Source organism: Scyliorhinus canicula, chromosome 1 (assembly GCF_902713615.1).
Source record: "Scyliorhinus canicula chromosome 1, sScyCan1.1, whole genome shotgun sequence".
Classification (NCBI taxonomy): Eukaryota; Metazoa; Chordata; class Chondrichthyes; order Carcharhiniformes; family Scyliorhinidae; genus Scyliorhinus; species Scyliorhinus canicula.
The window spans coordinates 221167682-221186349 of record NC_052146.1 but is presented as its reverse complement, the minus strand read 5'-3'; the positions used below and the strand labels follow the sequence as shown (position 1 = coordinate 221186349).

The window sequence follows — 18668 nt, the reverse complement described above, 5'->3', positions numbered from 1 at the left end:
AAGGAAGAATGCAGATTAATTATTCTGTGGTGATGAGGCCAGTTTCCCATGATTCTTGATGGAAGGACATTGTGACTGAGATTGATGACGTATATGTTAAGCCAATTAAGATCTGTCTGAGGTGCACTTGCCATTTAATGTGCAATTTAGAGTTTATAATTTAACTCAATTTGCCTGTTGATTCATGTTTAACTTACGTAGATCTGGGATTTTAAGGAAGTTATCGAAGGTGGCATTTAGTGTTTGCTTTGCTTGACTCTTGTATAGCAACACTTTTTAAACTGTGGATTTTCATGGTATATTTTAGTAAAGAACTGGCATATCTGTTTTAAAAAAAAAGTCAATGATCTTGTCTGAGATCAAAGAAATAATAAATGCCAAAACTACTTAGAAGTGAGATCAGATAATATAGGCAGGAATTTTCCGTCCGTTCCTGCCTCCGATTTCCTGGCGGTGGAGGGTTCATACGACAGGAAACCCCGTTGACAACTGCGGGCCAAGATCCCACCACTGGCCAATGGTGGGCCGCCTCTGCAAAACACACCATGGAAAATCCTGCCCACACTGCTATGTTGTTATACTGATCACATCAAATAATCAAATCCAAGTGTCAGGATATACAATGTGAATCACAAACATCTTATTTCTGGTGTGGTAACATTCAAACCATTAATGTGCCGGTCAAATTCCTTCATAATACCAAGAGCCATTTTCTGGCAATACAAAATTTAGTTCTGGTCTCTAAACTTGAAATTCTGAAGCAAACAATCTCTTTAAGAAGTCATCTGGATCAGTCAAGATTGCGAAGTAGCATGAGCATGACGACAAGTCTCGTATTTTATGAGAGATGATTGTAAATCTAGTTAGCCTTGATTTAATTATAAAGTCATATGTAACCAAGCTGTAAAAGTAAAAAGCATTAAGTAGTAAGAACTCATGATGAGATATTAAATGGAAAATTATATAGTACCAATTTGCATTCATTCTAATGTTGTGCACCAGTTGACTTTATTACAATTTTAGTCAATACGTGTTTAATATTTCACCTGGAAACTTGAAGGTTTGATTTATTTTATTTGATGACAGGGATCAAATTTCCAGTAGTGCATCTGTACGAACATTAGTTATGGTGACACAATGAATATATTCGGTTGCCATACGTGGTTGGTCAGAAACTGCTGTCAGAACTTTAATGCATCAGGTTACGCTCAGCATCAAGGCTCTCTTAACAGTCAGAAGTTAGCAACTTTGACAGGTCCGCTCTTACTAGACATCAGAAAATATGGATCTGGTGCAAGCATTCATTTGTACTTTAGGGAAGTGATGTTCATACAATCGACTCATAAATCAACAGAAATTGGACAAGACATTACGGGTAGCTGTGTGCTATCACAGGTGAATTGACTATTTCCACTGAAGAAAACGAGGTTGGCATGAATTCACCTGATTTCCTGACAACGAGCAAGGGCATTTTCTTGTGAACAAAAATTGTGCTCCTTTGAGGATTATAGTTCAATTCCTTTGACTCTAATTAAAAGTAACACTTTTTGCCTTGCGTAACAAGGCTCCATGCACATAACAGGCCAGGATAGGATCTGGGACACAAAAAGTCCAATCATTGTGTTACACACCTACTGCTATATTGTCTGGCTACAAAATGGCTTCTTAGTGTTTAAAAATACACTGTTGATGCTGCTGGGAATGTTGAGATTCTCAGACAGATTTGTTCAACTGCAGATACGCCACTTGTAATTTAAAGATGAGTCATCAGAACATCGTAAGCTAGAACTAGGACCAATATTCCAAACCTGAATCACTAAAAATTTCACTGCTAATAACGGTCACGACACTGGGCTAGTGCACAGTCAATTCCAGCCCTACTTGACCTGGAGTCGCAACACAAGTAAAATGAGATGTTATTTTAAAATCCCCGAGGTCCTTGGCTGTGGCAAGTAAACTGCAGTCACCAGGTTTGTAACTTTAACACAAGTAACCTTTTTTATGTACAGTATTAGAGTTAACCTGGCAGAAAGATGTAACTAACTAACTAGTACCTCTTTCCTAACCACCCCCCTTTCTATACACACGCAAACAACACAGAGGGGAAAGAGTGATTGTGAGGTAAAGAAAATATTAATAAAAATAAAAGGCCAGAGGATCCATGATGCAAGAGGATGGCATCCATTCAATGCCTTTCTGGAGTTCAAATATTAATTTTGGTACTTCGTCCTTCTAGGCTTGAGATGGTTTTCTTTGGCAAGGTTGTCTATTTTCGCTGTAATTTTAGGATAATTTCAAGTTTACAGCAAAGATATGCCAGGCACTCACTGATTTTAGAACAATAAAGCAGCTCTTACTTCTGCAGCGAGAGAGAGAGAGAGAGAAAGGTTGTCTCTTTCACTTCCAAGGTCTAAACACTTCTGCTAAGCTCTCTCAGAAAGCATCACACAGGAACCAATCACTGACTGTTGTCAGGCAGAACACGATCATGGTTAAGCCACCGGTTGCCAGCTAGTCAATCAAATTGACTTCTTCAAAAATTGATTCCTAAGATTCACCTGCTGTCGGCAAGTCTACTTCTCCTCTCTAAAGTACAAACCCTGGGAACACAACTGTCTTGACAAGCAGGCTGCTTCAGCTGGAGTCCTCTGCTTAAAAGCAGATTCCAATTATGGGTTCACAGACCAAAAATAATAAAATAAAAATAGAATGGGAACAAAGGAAATAAACAGGAAGGACTCTTTCAGTAACAAACATTGCAATATCATGACCTGCCTGGGATTCCTTTTTGGATGGCCAGATTCTGAAACTTTCTCCTCAAATTCTGAAACATATTCAATCTGCACCACTTTTGTTTCTCAGCTTTAGTAAATGGGCCTACATTAATCACCAGCAGGTTTCCAGATCACTGTGACTCCATTACGCCCTACATGAGCTCAAGCTTCAGGAATGTCGCCGGAAAGTCAGCTCTGTTAAATTCCAATGAAGCAGCAGAACATGGCCTAAGCATAACACAGATCATTTCTAATTTACGTTTGCTCTGTGTTATAGGAAAGTATCTCTGATTGGTCAATATATTGATGTCAACAAATGTAAGCACTTCTAGCAGCTTCTCTGATGGCCAGATAGCACAGTCCAGTGTAGCTTTAAAATTACAGAGACCAAAATGTCCCAATAAGCTAGGCGAGTGGAGCACCTAAATAGGTCTATGTTGGAGGGGGGTTGGGGCAGTGGTAAGGAGAATGGTCTTCAGGAAATTGCATCTTTTTCTGTGTGGTCTACCAATGACTGCAGCCTATCTCTCCAATGCTCTCTTAAATGGTGTCACTCAGTTGCAAAAGATCATTAGGTTGACTACTGAGAAAAATACCTGCTAAACCTATCAGTCATGACCCATGTAGTGCATCAGAATATGTATTGCAGTTACTTCATTGCCACTGATTTCTTAGAATTTCTTACTTAACACAATTGTGGAAGAAGCCTCGCACAAGAATTGTACTGGCTCAAAGCAGCAATCCAGACTAACGGAGGATAGGCAACAAAGCAGCCAGCATCACCCCTACACTGAAAAGAATTTTTAATAAAGTAACTCCCAAGCATTGTGTGCATTTTATTTCAGAACAGGATGATAGGTGTAGTGGTCTGTTTCTCTGATGATATATGAAAGGTTAACAACTGCATCATAGTGTTAGACAACCACTAGATGGCAGCACTAGATTCAGGTATATAAACTGAACTCAGAGGATCTTGGGGCTCTTCGAACCAGGAGTGACTAGACAGCAGAGTGTTAGAGAGATATAGCATAGTTAGCACATGTAGTTAAATATAATTAATACTTCTTCTGATTTACTTTATCATCAGTTATAGTTCTGTAAGAGTGAAAAAATTCATCAGTATTTATATTCGTTATTCATTAAATCTAATTTGCTTTAAATTGAAGATTGGTAGTTTCATTGAAATCTAACCATCAGACCATTCTGGAAGTAAAGTAAAGAGTAACAACATATTACGATCACATAATATAACAGTAGGGTGAAGTCGAGTGACAGAAACCATATGTGGCACATAAACATCAGTTGGGTAGAATGGTCTGTTAAACTCCTGAGGGTGGGTCAAACACACAAGGGAAAGTTAGAAAAACTGGAGGGGAATATTTTTCAGTTAGTCACATGGTTTCTTGCAATATACCTTGTATTTGGCTTCAGATTTTCAATAGGTAAGTGCGTTCTGGCAGCTGTAGGTTTTGCAGACCATTGGTTATTCAAGATGTCATCATAAGAAGCACTGTAAACAAGGTAACCTGCAAGTGAAATTAAGAGTGGTAAATTCCAGTCAAAAAAATTTCACTTTCAATGTGCGATCTGAAGTTCAGCTTATCTTTACTTAAGATAAATTGAACTTCACTTTACTTTACTTATCGAACCTGGGGCCTCGGCGTCGTGAGGCAGTAGGGCTAACCCACTGCGCCACCGTACTGCCCAGGATGTTTGTTGGAGTTAGCGGAGTGCATATTGGCTGCCACCTTTCCTACATTACAACAATCACTACGCTTCATAAAGTACTTCAGTGGCTCGACATATGGCAGTCGCCAAGTGTCATTTGTTCTTTCTTTGTTGCTTTTTCTGTCTTTCCCATCCAGTAGAAATTAGTTATTACACTACTACAGGGAAAGGAGCTAGCTCTTTGGTGAGCATCTGGTATGTGAGTAAGTTCCATTCCATCGCAAGGTTTAAAATAATACACAAATTGGTGGTAAAGTTAATTATTGGTGGGAAAGTTAATATATATACATATATTAGGCATGGGAGAGCAATTTGTAGTGGGAAAGAATGGCTTATCAGATTCCAGGCTCATGGGGTAAGAGGATGTATGCTCATTACCAGAAGATTTGGAGAGGGGGTGGAGAAGGGGAAGTGTGAGGGGGCAGTGGTTGAGGCCTGAGGAGATTGGGGATTTGGAGGCTCAGGGGGAAAGACACATAGGAACAGGTGGAACTTACAGCCAGATGAGTGGAAATTTGGAGGGTTGAGGTTAGCGGATAAATTGTAGGCCTTCAATGGAGGGTAGTCGGAGTGAGGGGAGGAAAGAGTGCAGAAAATATTCTGATTGTTTCAGATCCAATGTGAACCTTGAAATTCAATGACATGTTTTTCTCACTAACAAAGACTATATCGCTTTGTAAGTGCTTGCTTCCATCTGCACAATTGGTTGTGCCTCCTAGTTTAAAAATAACGTAGACAGAAAACTTTCTATTCCTTCCTCTATATCATTGATATACAAGATACAACACGGAGGATCATTACATTTTTTGTAGTCTGGGATAAGCAGCATTAATCAGGGCAGAAGTTTGGGATAACAAAAGAAAAATAAAGGTAAATATGAGGTTATACCTTGGGTGACACCAAGGCAAGATCCGTGCTCACATTTTCTTTTCTTCATTTATGGGATGTGGGCTTCACTGGTTAAGCCAGCATTTATTGCCCATCCCTAGTTGTCCCAGAAGGTGGTGAGTTGCCTTTTTGAATCACTGAAGTCTCTTAGGTGTATGAACTACCACTGTGCTGTTAGTGTGGCAGTTCCAGGATGTTGGCCCAGCAAGTGTGAAGGAACGGCGATATATTTCCAAGTCAGGGTGGTGAGTGACTTGGAGGGGAACCTCCAGGTGGTGGGGCTCCCAGGTATCTGCTGCTTTTGTCCTTCTGGATGGTAGTGGTTGTAGGTTTCTAAGGAACCTTGGTGACTTGCAGCGGTGCATCTTGTAGATGGTACACACGGCTGTCACTGTTTGTCGGTGGTGGAGGGTTTGAATGTTTGTGGAAGGGGGAGCAATCAAGTGGGCTGCTTTGTCCTGGATGGTGTTAAGCTACTTGAATGTATTATGATGTAAAACATGTCCAAAACAATTACAGTCCCTGGTCCATAATAGTTCAGTAAGAAGGAAGAACAACAACAGCATGGCCTTTACCAACCACTACTATAAGTGTTTTCTAAAGCGGTGCGGTAATCACAGTCGGGGTTGTAGGGTCAGTTGGGGGATTGGGGGAGGGTATAGTTGGGAGGATATCTGGAGCGGGTAGATGTAGTCATGAGGGTAGTCGTTGAGTTATGAAGGTTCTCGGGTGGGGGTTGATGGGGGAGTAGTTGGGGTTGATGAAGAGGTAGTTGGGGAAGGTGAGGGTGTAGTTGGGGGGAGGTGACAAAGCAGTTGGGTTTGGGGATGGGGAAAGAGGTCAGTAATATAGTTATCTCGTGGTTTTAATTTTTCCATAGAACCCCTACATTGCAGGGGAGGCTATTCGGCCCATCGAGTGTGCACCGACCCAACAAAAGAGCACTTTACTGACGCCCAAACCCCCATCCTCTCCCTGTAACCTTGCGCATTAATCATGGCCAATCCACCTAACCTACACATCGTTGGATTGTGGGAGGAAACCGGAGAACCCAGAGGTGCTCTCTCAGATGGGTTGAATGGCCTCCTTCTGCACAGTAGGGAGTCTCTGCTTATATGGCTCATTTAAATGGCCGGACTCCCGATGCACCCGGGAGATCTTGCCAGGGCACCGTTTAGTACTGGTCCACACAAACGTGGGTCAGGAAAACCGGCACCTACAGGGGGTTCGCTGACTATTGGAGACCCCTGGGTGGTCAGGACAGGGAAGCGTGGTAACCTGGCATTCCGTTTAGAACCCAGGCATCCTGGAGGGTGCCAGTACCAGGGTGCCAGGTTGGCACTGCCAGCGATCATGTCCAGTGAGACCTTGCCAATTAGAGTGAAGGGGTGAGGGTGGCACCCAGAGGCCTCTCCAAGATTGGAGGGGGTAAGGGGGGGGGGGGGGGGGTCGATAAAGCAGGGGAAGGGGTGAAAAGGGGGGTAAAAGATCGGGGCTGCCGATCAAAATGTCACCCGATCTGTGAGTAGCCGTGCCTGCTGGCGAGCCAGCCCGTCAGCAGGAAATCACTCAAGTGCGGCATCAGTGGACAGAAAAGTACCGTTGAAAGCGGCGTGTCTCTCGCCGCTGCATACGGACTTTGTTTTAAGTACGCTGAATCACGCCCTTAGATTCTGTTTACAAACAGCTTCATTGCGACAATTTATCCTTGCAGAAAAGAACAGCACCAGTTTATATCCATGAACATCAGTGATTATTTGCCTGATTTCTGGACAAGAAAAGATTGTGAAAATTCTGTATGTGGCCTAATGGCACAACTCTGATTGACCATTTTCAACATTCAGGACAAAACACCATCCCATCCTTGCAAGATTAACTTGGTTGGTCCCACTCCCGTGGCAAGAGTAACCCAGCTAGTCCCACTCTCGTGGCAAGAATGACTCGGCTGGTTCCACTCTCCCGGCAGGAGAAACTTGGTTGGTCCCACTCTCCTGGCAAGAGCAAGAGTGGTTAGCCCTGTTGCTTCACAGCGCCAGGTTCCAAGGCTCAATTCCCGGCATGGGTAACTGTCTGCGTGGAGTCTGCACGTTCTCCCTGTGTCTGCGTGAGTTTCCTTCGGGTGCTCCGGTTTCCTCCCACAGTCCAAAGATGTGCGGGTTAGGTGGATTGGCCATGCTAAATTGCCCTAAGTGTCCAAAAAGGTTAAGTGGGGTTACTGTGTTACAGGGATAGGGTAGAGGCATGGGCTTAAGTAGGGGCCTCTTTCCAAGGGCCGGTGCAGACTCGATGGGTCGAATGGCCTTCTGCACTCTAAATTCTATGATATTCAATGCTCCCATTTATAGAGGTCAGGATCTCATACGATTTTCCCACAAATATCGTCGCAGATCATTTGCTGCTGAAACCCTCGCCCATCCCTCTCTTGGCTCTAGACTTGGCTATTCAAATGCTATCTTGGCCAGCCTTCCATATTTCACCCTATCTAATTTTTTTTTTTTACAGATTTAGAGTATCCAATTCCTTTTTGTCCAATTAAGGGGCAACTTAGCATGGCCAATTCACCTACCCTGCACACCTTTTTGGGTTTTAGAGGGTGAGACCCACACAAACACGGGTAGAATGTGCAAACTCCAAACGGACAGTGACCCAGGGCCTGGATCAAACCCAGGTTCTCGGTGCCGTGAGGCAGCAGTGCTGCCCTCCCCCACCCCTTTATAATCTTAAGCTCATTCAAAACTCTGCTGCCCAAATCCTACCTTGCCCAGCTTCCATTCATCTATCAACCCTCTACTTGCCCACCTTCACAGGCTTCCCAGTATAGTTATGCCACGCTTTTAAAATGCTTTTTTTTTCTCCAATGTTTTCAAATTCCTCCATGACCTTGCCCCTCCCCATATCTGTGGCATCCACCAACACTATAAGTCTTAGAAATTTCTATGCTCTTCTAAATTTTGCTCGCTTGTGCATCCTTGATTTTAATCACTCACCTTTGGCAGCCCCCATGCCTTCAGTTCTATAGGCCTCAAGCTCTGAAATTCCATCCCAAAAACTGTTGACCTTTCTATCATTCTCTCCACCTTTAAGATGCTCTTTGTCCAAGATTTTGGTCGCCAGTTCTAGTATTTCATGAGGTTCAGTTTAACGTTTTGCCCCGAGAAACGCCTTGGGCCTAAAGGTACTATGCAAATACACTTTGTTGTGTAGTGATGTTCCTCAACAAAGAGATCTCTACTACTTCTATCTGGCCCAGCCTACAATATGACCCCATTCATATATTACTTAATGCCATCAGAGAAATTTTGGATGGGAAATAAATGTTAAATTGTGCAGCCCAAGATAAAATATGAATAAATTAGTCTCTACCTGTTACAAATTCATCCTTTAGAGGCTTTGCCCAGTCAAGAATGATGAAGGAATGGCAGCCTTCGACAGCCACAATGGTGATTTGGTGCGGAGCTCGCTCAGGAGGTTGGGCTTTGTCCTGCAGTTCTTTTGGAATAATATCGACCAGAGAATCCACCTGGAAATGCTCCAGTGCTTCTGTCAATGAACAAGGGGCTGCTGGGTCTTTGCTGATGTAATTCACATGCGCAGCTGCAACAGGACAAAGGATTAAATCATTCAAAAAAACCTCAATTCTCAATGACAAAAGACAGAAAACAGGCCATTTATGGATCTACAAGCTCACTGAACAGTATTTATGGATGAAACCCGTATATAATAATGATATTTTAACATTTGAGTTTTAGCAGGTTTCTAGCCATTGATGAAAACATAATCTGGAAGGAAGGTAGCAAGTCTCAGTAATTGAGGATAATTTTATACAAAATGGATATACTTCTTTTTATTCACATGGCTGGGGTAGCAGTTATAGTTCAATGTCGAGGTGAACAATCCATTTGACAGCTTCAGATGAGGCAGTGTGAATGCGTGTGATGCTACCAGGAATGGACCTCTTGAGGCAGGTATTCAGTGTGGGTGATGGTCTGACCTGGATGGCCACAGTCACAATTTGAGTTGTTCCACTTGTGTAGCTTCTGTGATTGTGTGTAGCATTCATAAATTAAATGGATTCATTGATATAAATAAATCTGATCTGATAGCCATTATGGAGACTTGGTTACAGGAGGACACGGATTAGGTGCAGAATATTGAGGGGTATAGGACATTCAAGAAGAATAGGGAGCTAGGTAAAGGTAGAGGGTAGCTTTGGTAATCAAAGATGGCATTGGTGCAATAGTTAGAGATGACCTTGGTTTAGGAGGTCAGAATGTAGAATCTGTTTAGGTGGAGATGAGGAACAGGAGGAGAATGAAGTTACTAATGGGAGTGGTACACAGACCCCATCACATAATGAAGGACAATGTGTACGAGAAATATGTGCTTGTGACATTGAGGTGGCAATGATCATGGGTGATTTTAATCTACAAAGAAACTAGAAAAATCAGATTGGCAGTAGTAGGCTGGATGAGGAGTTCATTGCAGATGACACAAAGATAGGTAGGAAAGTATGTTGTGAAGAGGAGATAAGGAGTTGCAGACATAGGTTGAGTAAGTGGGAAAAAATCTGGCAGAGTATAATGTCGGAAAATGTGAAGTTGTTCACTTTGGCAGGAAAATTTTGAAAAATCAGAGTACTACTTAAATGGAGAATGACTGCAGAAATTCCGGAGTACAGAGGAACCTTGGTGTTGTCTTGCAAAAATTGTTTTTGAAGAGCAAATACAAGGAACTCCTCTTTTATTCAAGATGATAATGATTCATTTGAAGCTTTTCCTTTTCAGTAGATCAGGGATGAAATTCTGTTTTTTCGTTCAAACATGGGTTCACTGTATGTTATTGGTAGAGCAAGGAATGATGACCTGCTGCAAGAGTTTGGGGAGGTAGGATTGAAATTAAAATTCAGAACTACAAGTTAATACTGTCTGGATTGTTAGCTAAGTCACAGACCATTTGGCAAAGGAATGAATAGATAAGGTTAAATGCGAGGCTGAAAGAATGGTGTTGGAGTCAGGAGTTTCGCTTCATGGACTTCTGACACTAGTATTGGTGAAAGAGCACATTCTGGTGGGATGGGCTCCACTTAAATCAGACTGGGACCAGTGTTCTGGCAAATTGAATATTTGATTTAAACGAATGAAGGTGGGAGGATAAGGAGGGGTTGCTGGGAAGGCTGGGGTAGGAGGATTCTGGGAAAGGAAATTTCAAAAGCAGAAAAGGAATAATCAATGTTCTGGGGAAGAATAAAGTTTTGGGTAATAATAAACAGAGGAGGTATGGATAGGACAGTGAGAGCAACAAAGGACATTAATGATGAAGGCTCTTCATGGCACTTTGTCACCTGATAAATGCCGACAGGAGTACACTCCGAAGTGATGCCAAGCCGATATGCCTTTCCACTTCCTACCCAGTCATGAGGGAAGTACAGTGGCAGCTGGACAAGATGGCTAGCAAAACTCATAGAATCTCCACAGTGCAAATGGAGGCCATTCGAGGCCATCGAGTCATCACCGACGCTCCGAAAGAGCATTCAACCCAGTCAACTCTCCTGCCCACCCCGCCACTTTCCTGTGATCTAACCTGCACATCCCTGGACACGAAGGGGAAATTTTTTAGCATGACCAACCTATCTAACTTGCACGTCTTTGGACTGTGGGAGGAAACAGGAGCAACTGGAAGAAACCCACGCAGACCTAGGGAGAACGTGCAAGCTCCACACAGATAGTCACGCAAGGCTGGAATCAAACATGGGTACTTTTCCGCTGTGAGGCAGCAGTGCCAACCACTGTGCCATCTTGGGAACCAATTTGCCCAGTCAAACAACCTATGGCATGGTGCTTGGGGATGGTCCGAGTCCAAGAATTGAATGGGTTCTCTTTCCTTCTGCATAAATCTCATACAGTTTAACAAGGCCAAAACCAGAGAAGTCTATTCCATTGCACTGATGAATGAGAGCCTGACTAAGCTTTCAAGGAGCATGATGTTTTCTAAACTAGACATTAACAGCAGTTTCTGGCAGCTCCCGCTTGACTCGGACTCCCGGCACCTAACTACATTTATACCCCCTTTAGAATACATTGCTTCAACCATCTGCTTTTCCGATGACATTGGTACCAGAGATTTTCCAATGCACAATATTAGACACCCTAGAAGGCCTTTAGGAGGTTATTAGCTATACAGACAATTTCTTAGTTCACATGGTCAAAGTGGAATGATGATAGGAGTGCATGATGATAGTCTCATGGCTGTCTTTGAGCGACTGTAACTGATGCTGAATGATAAATCTGAGTTTACCAAGACCTCCATTCGGTACTTGGGCCACGTGTTCAGCAACAAAGCCATTACAGTAGACCTGCACAAAACCAATGCGATCACCGACTTCCGCACCCCTTTCTCCATCCTCGACCTCCAGTGTCTCTTAGGGATAGTGAACCAGGTGCCAATGTTTGTACCTCACTTGGCATAAGTCACAGAACCCTCAAGAAATATCAAGGTGGTACTGGGATTCCCAGCAAGCGTATGCATTCACTCACATCAAGGAGATTTTGCTCTCCACCTACATTCTGGCCCAATATGTCACCATAGCAGCCAATGCTTTGTCCATAGGACTTGGGGGATTCACTTTCAGGAGCAATTGGACGACACTTGGTGATTTGTCTACTACGCTTCCAGAGGCTGTTGCACACAGAAAGCAGGAAAGCTGTCATTGAGAAGGAAGGTCTTGTGGTCATTTGGGCCTTTTCAACAAGATTGTCAGCTTCAAGGTCAAAGTCGAGATGGATCATAAACCATTGGTCTCCTTGTTAAATGAAAAAGAGCTCACAAATATGTCTCCTCTGATCTAGAGGTTTAGTCTACACCTCATACAATTTACCTACGAGACTGTCTGTGAAGGGAAAAAAAAACAATCAGACAATAGAAGATGTATTTTCAAGGGCCACTTTGGGCCTGCCGAGTTAAACAAGACATCAACTTTGCTGCTGAGCTGGAGGCCGAATCTCAAACCACTACCAGTCACATGTCAGCAACCATAACCAGGTTCCAACAGATTCACCAAGAGCAGCTCGGTGATGAAGAGTGTGCCCACATCCAGAATTACTGGCAAAAGGGTGGCCTCGTCAGAGACCAGGCGGTGGTGCAACAGGGCAACTGAGCCACTTTATAGTCTTAAATTATCTCCCGGTCTCTGATGCACAGCTGGCCATTCCGGCCTCGCTGTGGGCAGATGTCCTTCAGAAGATACACCAGGGTTGTCTGGGCATTGCTAAGTGGATGGAATGGGCCCAATCCGCCCTCTGGTGGCTGGGTATTTCCTAAGCAATAGAGGACACCTTGCTAACTGCCAGGTGTGTGTGTTACACTGCCAGGATCCAAGGGGAGCCACTCATTTCCATGCAATTCCTCAACAGGCTGTAGGAAAGGCTGGCTCTGCACCTGTTCTCTATAATGGAAAATCCTTCCTAATTGTTGTAGATTACCTCTCCAGATTGTTGGAGGTAAAGCAACTTCATGCAACCACCACGAAGACAGTCATCAAAATATTCAAAAAGATGTTTGCAAGCCATACCATCGAGGTTCCGATAACAGGCCACAATTACTGAAAAAAGGCTTGACACATTTCACAGCTCTAGCCAGCTTCCACTGCTTCCCAAGATACCCGTGTTCAAACGGTGAAGTGGAATGAGGGTTCCATTCGGTAAAAGCCTTCCTGAAGGAAAACAAGGACTTCCTCACTTACAGGTCCACCCCCTTACAGGCCTGCCCGTCAGAACTCCTAATGGGCAGAAAACTTCACACATATCTCCCTATTCTGTCGATGAAACCTCTGCCATGGTTGGTAGCCATGGATACACAAGCAAAGAGAACAGTCCTACCGACAGAAACATCAGCCTTAACCAGACAGCCCCGCATCAGGGACTTGCCACGTATGACCGCAGCAGGGTGACAAGGTCTGGATCCCTGACCTCGGGAGACTAGGAACATATTCTTGAAGCAGCAGGGTGCAGCAAGTTGGCTTGGGAAAAGTGTCTGACTTGAAATCAGAGTAAATATGGTGCAAGAGGGCACAGAGAATGCTTCAAGCTTCAAAGAGGACCAGGAGGCCATCCAGATACTTTGAAGGTGATGGGACAAATAATTCATTAACAGCAGTCTAACTGCAAGGCAGTGAATTTAGTGCCCCAAGAAGTTCAATTACCTTATGAGTGGTGTGAAATATATTTAAATGTCAGATCATTACAAAAAAACCACTAGCCTTACACCCTGCTCAATTCACCACTCTTCATTTACAGAGACTCATCTTTCACATTCATAGCCTCACCCACCCTTACACATTGAACATGGCTGCAAGCCTCACTACCACACACCTCAGTCTGCATACACTGCAAGCTATTCAACAATGGCAGGAATATCACCTAAACATATTGCGCCACACTCACTACCACAAATCCCTCACTTTCAGGATGAGGGGGTGCCAACCCCTTTACCAGCATGAAGTCAGAGTCCTCTCCCTAATGGAGGAGACTGTGACCACCATAACTGGAGCTGCCACAACTGAGGCCAGTGACAATGCTGAAACCATTAAACATAACTGAAGGCTTCAAACTATCTCTCCTTCTGGCATTGCATTTCTCTCACATCCCACAATCTATTCTGATTTACAAGCTACAATGGATGTTCCTCTTCCTCCCTCCTGCACCCCCCCCCCCCCACCCCCGAACCCCACGTTTGTGTCTTTCTCCATTCAGAGATCCAAGCATTGCCACCTAGACAAGGCAGTGCTGCAGGAGAGTCAGTGTCATTCAACCTCTCAATCACTGCCTCCAAATCAGTTCCTGGCACCGTGCATACTTTAGAGAGTAGCACAGAGGCAGGATCTGCATGTGGAGGTCATGGAGCACGTGTGAATGCAGCAAGGACAGGGGGAAAGTGTACCACGGGTGCCAGTTCGCAACAAAGCGAGGAATTCTGCTGTGGAAGACACAGATGAGGACTTCATTGGAACTGCGAACCAAAAAAGGAAGCAGGACCTATGCAATGAAATGCTTGGAGCATTGGCAGGCCCTTCAGAAAGCCGTCTTTTACTATTAAGGAGCACAAAGGAGTCCAGCACTAACTTCACACAGGGATTTGCAAAAAGCTTGGTGACCATTCATTCCAGTGTGTAAGTGGATCAATGTTTACTAACCAAACATGATGCAATGTCGAATGGTCAATGCATCAGCTTGCATTACAGCAGAGGCAGGAGCCACCCAACATCTGAATGGTGTGGTGGACCCTTAGATTGAAGTTACACATTCTCAAGTCAAACTACTGCCACCATAGCTGTGGACATGAGTTCTCAAAGGAGAATGCAGGCGGCTCTAACTGCAGCCGAGCAATCTGCCCTCCAGCAGATTACTAAGGTTGGTGAAGTGCCTCCTCAGAGGGTTGGCAGTGGCTCTGGGGTGTGTGAACCTGCCGTCCTTTCTCAGGGTGACATAATTTAACCTGGCCTTACTGCTGAATCTCAGCTAGTCAACCCAGACTGCTGCTACGCATGTTGAGGTGTCGCAGCCCAAAGCCAGGCCCACACTGCCCAGGGCTACCCATGGGCATTATGCAAGGCCATCTGCAATCTCACCAAATTAAAGTCAACAGTCTTCCACTGGTCATGCTGTAGCCACTGGAATGACTAATCCATTAGGAGGGCTAAGCCAGCCAAATGTATCCCAAAAACAGGCCTTAAGGGAACATAAGGGTGATTAGGACTATGGTATGGAACATTAGGTGTTTTCTTTGATAAAATTGGACAATTTTATTGTGTGAGGCTATTATTTCAGCTTTGTGGCAAGATAATGCTGTATGGTCAGTGACAGAGGGATCAACTGTATCAACTCAGCCTTCTACAAGGCTGTGAGTGATTGACAACAAAGACCTCCACAAGTCAACAGAAGTCCGTGTGTATACGCCAGTTGTCACCACCACACACCTGGATTGCAAAGAGGCCTGGACGGTGCATCAGTGACAGTTAGAGAACTTCCATCAGTAATGCCTCCTCACATCCGCCAGATTCAATGGGAAGGCCATCAAACAAATGCCAGGATGTTGCTTGAATTCAGCTCCAGAAATCTTCAGGCAAAATATCAGCAAAATCAACTTCCCCACCGAGAGTCTCCATTTCCGCCACATTCGGAAGCACAAATTCCAGGACAACAAGTGAACACCCTGTGAATGTCCACCACTTGAATACAGTGGGAGGTGTTCAAAGGTGTTTTTATTATAATAACATGACCAATAGAGAATCACAAAATTGTTACGGCATAGAAGGAAACCATTCGGCCCATCATGTCTGTACTGGCTCCAAATGAGCATCATGAGTCAGTGCCGTTCCCCTGCCTTTTCCCCATATCTCAGCACATATTTTCTGTTCAAGTAATTATCTAATGCCCTCTTGAATGCCTCTATTGAGCCTGCCCCCCCCCCCCCCCCCCCACACACAACCGCCCAACTCCCCAACGCAGTCAGTGCATTCCAGACCTGAACCACTCGGTGTTCACACAGTGTACACACAGTGTTACGGACTGGGACACACACAGAGTTACGGACTGGGACACACACAGAGTTACGGACTGGGACACACACAGAGTTACGGACTGGGGGACACACACAGTGTTACGGACTGGGGGACACACACAGTGTTACGGACTGGGGGACACACACACAGTGTTACGGACTGGGACACACACAGAGTTACGGACTGGGGGACACACACACAGAGTTACGGACTGGGACACACACAGAGTTACGGACTGGGACACACACAGAGTTACGGACTGGGGGACACACACAGAGTGTCCACATAAACTTAGGGGAATCACACAGTGTTACGGACCGGGGGGACAGCGTTACAGACCGAGGGGGGGGCAGCGTTACAGACCGAGGGGGGACAGCGTTACGGACTGGGGGGGACAGAGAGTTATGGACTGGGGATGGACACAGAGTTGCAGACTGAGGGAGGGACACAGTTACGGACTGCATGGGGCACAGAGTTGCAGACTGGGGGAGGTTGAGTTAAGAACAGTGACACCATGTATGGCAACATACCTTTCATTATACACACGCTAAACAAGTATGGTTGGGTTTTACACTAGTGTTATGAAACAGGTTATCAACAGACCTTTTGAAGTCAGTAGACCTTCACTATGTGCAACACCACACTGACAACTTCAACAACTTCAAATAGGAATAGAAAATCGACAGCATTTCTATAAACCCAGTCAGAGGCAACATAAATCAATCAGCAGCTAAGCTGAAAGTCATTTACAATCTCTTTAAATGTTAATGATGGGGGTTCTTCCTGCTGCTGAGTGCATTGTCAGCTCTACATATTTAAGAGAGTGCGTAAAATGGCTGCACTGGTGTCCAATCATAATGACATGCCTCCTCTATATACTACCGGCACACCTCCTACCACCCATACTAATGTCCTTGCCAAAATAGTGTCTAGTGTCAGCTTCACCAGGCTTTGTGTCCGATTTATAACCACGATATTCCACACAGAGTAACATGAAAATAAAATGGCTTTGCTTAATAAAGAGGGGGAGTCACGTGATCCCACACTCACAAAATTGCAATTTGGAGAATCGGGGGCAACAATATCATCAGAGTAGCTCTGCTCTCTTGGGCATGGGATTATGCATCCAGTTAGTAACAAGTCCCTTTGGTTCTCACTCAAAAGAACAAATCATTCATTTGGACATGTCTACTTCACTAACTAATAATCAAACAACAAGGTCTTTTGGTACAGTGGTAGCGTCCCTGCCTCTGGGCCAGAAGATCCTGGTTCGAGTCCCACTCTGGACTTGATGCCCAGTGAAGATGCATTCGTAATGTGGCCAAAGAGGTTTATTATCAACCTGTAATTCCTTCAACTTTGTTTACGGCAAATGGTCAGAGGAGTATGTCCTGGTCAGCTAGAAACTGCAGAAGGTAATCTCAAACCACTGCAGAATCTTGCTGAACATAACCATGGACCAGCTCATGGGAGTCCATGGTGGCCAATGCTCTCGTCCATATCCAGAGAATCCTTAGGCTGAGGAGAGAAGCCATTTGGCCCATTGAGTCTGCACCAATCTCTGAAAGAGCACCCTACCCAGGCCCACTCCCCCACCCTATCCTTTTAACCCCACGCTAACACAGGGAGAGCATGCAAAATCCAGACAGGCAGTCACTCGAGGCTGGAATTGAACCCGGCTCCATGATGCTGCAAGGCAGCAGTGCTAACCGTTGTGTCACCATCCCGCTCTTAGGGTATGGAGCGAGGGAGACAGAAAAACGCTGAAAGCTATAATTAATTCTGTCAACCAGATCCCACCTTGCTACCTAAAGGAGAATGCTTGATAATGAGTAAATGAAAGCAAGTGAATTGAACTAGTAAAACCTTTAAAGCTGTTTACTCACCGACAAATCGTTCATTTCCTGCCTTGTCAAACTTTGACTGAGGAGTCATATGGAATGACCTCGACACAGGTTCTGTCGTCGTCGGTGGCTCAGTTGTTGGAGGTAAAGTAGTTGTAATTAGCTGAAAACCTTGGAAAATACAAGATAAATGCAATTAAAATACTTTTATGACGTGACTGATATCAACTTGCAGCATGAACTTGGTTTCAACTCTGCCGTCAAGAGGGCCCACCATTATGGAAAATACCTGCACAAATTTACTCAGTCTCATTTACCCCATGTCGTTAAACAAAAGTATTAGCCAATTACAGATTTGAAAGAGTGATAAAGTTATTCAAATTAGTTACCATTGCAAAACACAACATTTGAGAAGTGGACATAAAATCTCAAGCATCAAAATACTGTCAAATCTCTTTTTAATTGATCCTTAATCTACTGGACAGGACTAACATGACTAGACAGGATAGATGCAGGACGTTTCTGATGGTGAGTGTGGTGAATTATAAACCTCAGTAATTCACACTGTATTGTACCACATGTATTGAGCCTGTACTCTGTACCGGATTGTGTGTAATCGCGCGGCCCTGCCCATAGGGGGAGATGATGAGTTTATACTGGGCTCCACCCTTGGCTCCGTCCATGGCTTCTCCCCCAGCCGGAAGTATAAAGATCAGTGCTGTGAGCCTGCTGCCAGTTCATCTCGAGTTCATCTCGTCACAGGCAGGCTCTGTTGTAAGACGATTAAAACCACTGTTCACTTCTAACCACGTGTCGCGTGAATTGATGGTCTCATCAATTTAATTATCTTAAGAAACAGTAAGAAACGACTATGGAATC

At 44.3% G+C, this 18668-nt stretch overlaps 1 protein-coding gene across 2 annotated transcripts in view; it reads right to left on the bottom strand.

Annotated features, from left to right (window-relative positions):
• Positions 1-18668, bottom strand: part of fndc1 (fibronectin type III domain containing 1) — a 251208-nt gene that overhangs the window by 43996 nt on the left and 188544 nt on the right. For both annotated transcript variants that reach the window (XM_038808240.1, XM_038808250.1), the window contains 3 exons: positions 17832-17960; positions 8754-8984; positions 4189-4300 (listed from right to left, as the gene is read on the bottom strand). In XM_038808240.1, the coding sequence (XP_038664168.1) occupies positions 4189-4300; positions 8754-8984; positions 17832-17960 (472 nt within the window). The remainder of the gene's footprint in view (positions 1-4188; positions 4301-8753; positions 8985-17831; positions 17961-18668) is intronic.